Source organism: Limulus polyphemus, unplaced genomic scaffold (assembly GCF_000517525.1).
Source record: "Limulus polyphemus unplaced genomic scaffold, Limulus_polyphemus-2.1.2 Scaffold14337, whole genome shotgun sequence".
Lineage (NCBI taxonomy): Eukaryota > Metazoa > Arthropoda > Merostomata > Xiphosura > Limulidae > Limulus > Limulus polyphemus.
Window position 1 is genome coordinate 1 of NW_013679947.1, and position 6,161 is coordinate 6,161.

A 6,161-nucleotide genomic window follows, 5' to 3' on the forward strand; every position below is an offset into this window, starting at 1 on the left:
TAATAAATGATGTATTTGTGAAACATATAACTGTCTTGTTTTCCTAAATAACAATCCAACAAAACATTTGTTAAAATACTTTTTAAATAATTGTATCCATCTGATCTGAGTATTCATCAACAATCTCATACTAATGTTAAATCATTGTATTTTTTAGCTTTTTTTTTGACCAATAATGTACAGGTTTTAAACCAATACTGAATTATGTTTACTCTTACTCTATTTCAAACAGTATTTTATAAATAAATCATCCCGATAAAAGTTATGTGAAAATTAATCTTATATGATGCTTCTAGATTTTTCAACCCTTCACAGGAGAAAAAAATGTAAGTACAAAGAAAACCTATTGCATTGTTGTTTTTCCACTCTCAAGATTATTTTAATAGTTTAACACAAGTTGGCAGTTTACATATATAAAACTAAATTCAGGGCAATTTCTGTAACAGTTTGATGCATTAACAGCACAAACCAGGTAAGTTTAAAATGTTAATTGTGTTACAAGTATTTCTGTTCATGAATTACATTTTTTAACCAGTTTTTTTGCTACCACTAATCAGTTCTCTTTATGTGTGAATTTTCTACCAAACTATTAGCTAGACGGCTATGTTATTTCATGACAATAATTTAACATAACCCACTTTCTAACACTTAAACTGATAAAGAACACAGAATATTAAAACAAATTCATTATGATAAAAGGCGTTTCTCAAAATATCATTTTATTTTGCTTTATATTTAGAGTAGAATTTAGTGTCAAGACTGGCCATGTTGGTTCCTATGTCAGTGTACTAACTATACTTTTTGTAACATTTTAACAGTTTAAGACTAACTGTGTCAAGACTGGTCAATACACTGACCTAGGAACCAACATGACCAGTCTTGCCACAGTTAGTCCTAAACTGTTAAAATCTTACAAAAAGTATAGTCAGTACACTGACCTGGGAACCAAAATGACCAGTCTTGCCACAGTTAGTCCTAAACTGTTAAAATGTTACAAAAAGTATAGTCAGTACACTGACCTGGGAACCAAAATGACCAGTCTTGCCACAGTTACTCCTAATCTTTTAAAATGTTACAAAAAGTATAGTAAGTACACTGACCTAAGAACCAACATGGCCAGTCTTGACACAGTTAGTCTTAAACTGTTAAAATGTTACAAAAAGTATAGTCAGTACACTGACCTGGGAACCAAAATGACCAGTCTTGCCACAGTTAGTCTTAAACTGTTAAAATCTTACAAAAAGTATAGTCAGTACACTGACCTGGGAACCAAAATGACCAGTCTTGCCACAGTTAGTCTTAAACTGTTAAAATGTTACAAAAAGTATAGTCAGTACACTAACATAGGAACTAACATGGCCAGTCTTGCCACAGTTAGTCTTAAACTGTTAAAATGTTACAAAAAGTATAGTTAGTACACTGACATAGGAACTAACATGGCCAGTCTTGACACAGTTAGTCTTAAACTGTTAAAATGTTACAAAAAGTATAGTTAGTACACTTACCTAGGAACCAAAATGATCAGTACACTGGCCTGGGAACCAACACGACCAGTCTTGCCACATTTAGTCCTAAACCTGGGAACCAACATGACCAATCTTGTAACAGTTAGCCCTAAACTGTTCAAATCTTACAAAAAGTTTAGCTATATTTTCTGTAACATTTTAACAGTTTAGGGCTAACTGTAAAGTCCAAGAAAAGTAGCAGCAATACAAGATGGACAATAATAATAAAATACTTAGTTACCCAAAAAACCTTTTACAAAAACAAAATTGTGAGTTACTCATGCAAAACTTCACGAGACATGGTTGATAACCTGAGTTACTGTTATACATACTGAGTAACCATCCTTCCTCTGATGACTTCCAAGTGACGAAGAAAGGCAAGGTTTTTAAAGTCTGGATGCTTGGCCTGAATACTGATGTATTCAGTGACTTCCCGAAGCGTATTAAAAATATCCAATTGCTTTGGATGCATTTCTCGATACAAAGGTCCAAGGGTATTGCTAAGAAAATATATAAATTAATATAATACAAGAGAAAAAACACAAAGCTGTCTTTAACTATAAGACAGTTCTGATAATCATGGTAAAAAGTGAATTATGAAGAATGGGATAGTAATTTTAATTTCATTACACAACAATATAATCATACAATTTCTCCTGAGAATCAACCTCAAATACTTACTTTGGAAATATCTCTTGAAAACCTGTAAACGTGCTGTCTAGGATAGTAAGAGAGCCTTCAATGACTGTACAACCACGGAAGGAATCTATATTTCCAGCATGGACAAAGTTACTCACACCTTTACAAGCTAGAGGGATGGACAATGTTGTATATATAGATATGCTTTTTCAACATCACATAAGTAAGTTAAATCAAATGTTTTTAAGGGTTATTTAAATGTAGAAAATTCTTCCTGCTTTAGAGTCAAGTGTTAATAAGTTGCAAAGGTCAAATTAAAAGTTCTCTTATTATTGTCTGGAGTGTAAAGGTCATTTTCATAATCTAACCTTTTTTTATCAAAATGTGTAAATCTCTTTAGCATGCATTAAAAATTTTGAAAAACAGTTTAATAAGGGAAAAACACACATCCAATCAAATCTCAGCATCAAATATAAATGTGGTAATAGTATCAACAATGCACTCTAATAAGATAAAACACAGGACAGTCAAATCTCAGCATCTAGTATACATTATGCAATTATGCATATAAAAATATAATATTTAATAAGTAAAAAATGCAGGCTAATAAAATTGCAGCAATATGTACAGATTAGCACTGGCAGATCTGGGGTATGTTGAACTACAACCCCCCCCCCCTTCTCGTTTGAACATAAAGATTATTTCCTGTTCCCTGAATTAACAGTTAGTTTTCTCACTTTATTCTTCTTTATTTGTTGCCAAATCTTGGTTTGTTTCATTTCATTTATCTGTAAACCAAAACCTGTATTTTTATTGTAACCCTTCTTTTCATTATTCACATGCTATAATCCTCAATTTTTCCTGTTAGTGCCTTGACACACTGCACTTGCAACACTGAGGCATGAATGTGAAAAGGATGAAACAGATAAATATCTAATGAGACAACTGCAAAGTGATTAGACTGAAAATTAGAGATTGGTGATGATGAGGATTCCTTCAAATATTGCGACTGATAAATATATCCATACAGAATCGCTTCATGCCAAGTTTCAGTTGTTCCTGGAACTGATTGTTAATAATATAAAAAATAAATAATACTTATAAAATAAAAAATGTATTTTCTCCTCATTCCTGTCTGTGTTTAAAAAATTAAATAGGGAAAAAATGATTTTTGTAGGAATAAAAAAAGTAAACAAATAAGCAGCTAATTTCACTATTCCAACCTTTGGCTAGTTTTAATAATTTATTTTTCACAATATATATATATAATTATATTAATAAACAAAAATAGCGTAAATATTACACAGCATATCCAAACCTTAGATGAAAAGTAATTGATTGTAATATTATGCAGAACATGGAAAAAAAAAAGAAACAGCTACCAAACAGAGATGTATCACCTGGACACACACACCATACAGTGGGTAGTTATGCAATGTGCTCGGGTTTATGAGGTACTGGTTGAAGTAAGACCCAGAACACCCACATCTGCTCTTTTTCTTATTAAGAATGTGAGGCCTGTGAAACTGAGGTTAAACTGGATAGACAAGGCAATTTGGGTCTTACATCTGCCAGTACCTCAAAAACCAGAGCACATTGCATAACTACTCACCTTATGGTGTGTGCCCAGGTGGTACATATCTCTTTTGTAGCTGTATCTTTTTTTTTTTTCATGTTTTATGTAATACTACCATTAATTAGATATATTCATCATCACACATTTGAACCTGAGACCTGCCCCACACCACACAAGTGATCTATCAACTAAACTAAAGAGTTAACCCCTTAGAAAATTCTAGAAAGTCCTTTTTTTAACAATTCAACCTACTAAAGTGATACATATTTCTGTTGTCTCTAGTTTTGGATAAAAATGCTTGTTAAAACAGTTATCCCTTAAAGATTTTAATACAACCTTCAATCTTTGCATGCATTTCATATATGGTATAGCAGTTACTAAAACAATGATGCCTGTGTAACAAGAACATCTATACTGATGACTGTATGTCTACTTGTGTTTGTGTGTATTCCATTTATCTTTTGTCACTGTTTGAAAAGTAAGCAGTTTTGTGCAAGAAAGAGTAATTTTTTTCCCTCCCTAAATACTAAAAGCCCATAAGCTCCTTGGGGCTTTGCCCCCTGGACCTGCTAGACCCTGCCCTTTCATTAACAACATAAATAACCAGTATAATTTAGTATTGGGACAGGGTCCATTACATTCTACATCACTGCTTTCTTATTTGTGGTGGTGGTGGTGGGAGGGGGTAAGATTGCATATCACCTCACATTAATCATATAAATACTTAGAAGAGCTTACTTTTGGGACAGGGTCCATCACATGGCACACATTCACCATTCACCTCTTTTTTATAAGGAAGACAGGATCGTACACAGGCTCCATTGTCTCTCAGCAGGTGGTCTAAGAGATTGAAACAGTGTAATTAAAACTAGGTTTATGTTAACAGTTGTTTGTGTCCAAAGACTACTAATCCTACCATTGGTTTAATATTGAAATTATTGCATACTTTTATTAAAACAATGTCAGTCTAGTGGAATAAAACTGAATCAAGAGATCTTGTATTTCTATAATGTAAAATCTATTACTATAGCCGTGTCAAAAAACAATAAAAGTCAACATTTTTTAACCACAAACTTTTATACCTAATCAAATCATATTTACACATTTTTAAAGTTTTTTTTTTTTCTCGATTCCAGAAGATTTAGAAAATGAATTTATAAAAGACTAGAAAACATAAAAAAAAATAAAGAATTTTAACAGTTAACTGAGGTCTCCAGACAAAACACAAACTTATGTGGAAAACACTATTTGTTTCTCTTGAAACAAAGTTTTAGCAATTTGGCTTATGCTATTAAAATCCATAAAATTAATTCAAACCTGACAAAATAAGCTAATAACCATATGCAAAATAAAACCAAAATAAAGACATGTAAACTTGTAATTGACTAGTTAACTATAAAAATACAGTACCGTATTTATTTGAAGCTATGCTAAAACTTAAGTGTTTTATGAAAAATCTAGGTTATAAACTTTAAAAAAAAACTTACCTGGACAACTTTTCACACATATATCTCCATAAGCATACTTTCCATCAGGATTGACCTCCCATGAATAAGTGGACGGATTATAACGCATCATTGGTGGACACTCTTGTTTACATACTCCACTGTCATTAAAGTTCTGACAAGCCTACAGTAATTAATAATTTTTAGGTTTCTAACCCTTATTTCAGACTCTTAATGTGGTATATAGTGTGACAGTCATGTATTTATACTATTTCTACAAAAAAAGGTGAAGATGGAAAAATAATTATTTATTGTCTTTCTCTTTCTTCATACATCAAGACGGAAAGAGAAGTCTATTAAATACTAAAATTTAATTCTTAATTAGACAGTAAGTGGACAGTACACATTTTCCGTCCTGTTCTGTATAATATGGTGTGTTGATGTACATCTTGTTTCTCTGTAACTAAGGCTAGACAATACGTGGACAGTACACATCCTGTCCTGTTCTGTATGATATGGTGTGTTGATGTACATCTTGTTTCTCTATAACTAAGGGTAGACAATGAGTGGACAGTACACATCCTGTCCTGTTCTGTATGATAGGGTGTGTTGATGTACATCTTGTTTCTCTATAACTAAGGTAGACAATGAGTGGACAGTACACATCCTGTCCTGTTCTGTATGATAGGGTGTGTTGATGTACATCTTGTTTCTCTATAACTTAGGGTAGACAATACACATCCTGTCCTGTTCTGTATGATATGGTGTGTTGATGTACATCTTGTTTCTCTATAACTTAGGGTAGACAATACACATCCTGTCCTGTTCTATATGATAGGGTGTGTGGATGTACATCTTGTTTCTCTATAACTAAGAGTAGACAATGAGTGAACAGTACACATCCTGTCCTGTTCTGTATGATAAGGTGTGTTGATGTACATCTTACGGTTCTAGTGGTGTATAAAAATCTAGAGGTTACTACAAGTAGTGGTGTAT

The 6,161-nt window shown here is 32.5% G+C and overlaps 1 protein-coding gene across 1 annotated transcript; it reads right to left on the minus strand.

Moving 5' to 3' along the window:
* Nucleotides 1-1,711: 1,711 nt before the first annotated feature.
* LOC106477339 (epidermal growth factor receptor-like) lies at nt 1,712-6,128 on the minus strand. The gene is made up of 4 exons (XM_013937920.2): nt 5,208-6,128; nt 4,459-4,560; nt 2,187-2,313; nt 1,712-2,005 (listed from the first exon to the last, which is right to left on the minus strand). Exons 1-4 carry the CDS (start codon nt 5,296-5,298, stop codon nt 1,828-1,830), a joined length of 498 nt encoding a protein of 165 aa, XP_013793374.2. The 5' UTR covers nt 5,299-6,128; the 3' UTR covers nt 1,712-1,827.
* Nucleotides 6,129-6,161: the final 33 nt, after the last annotated feature.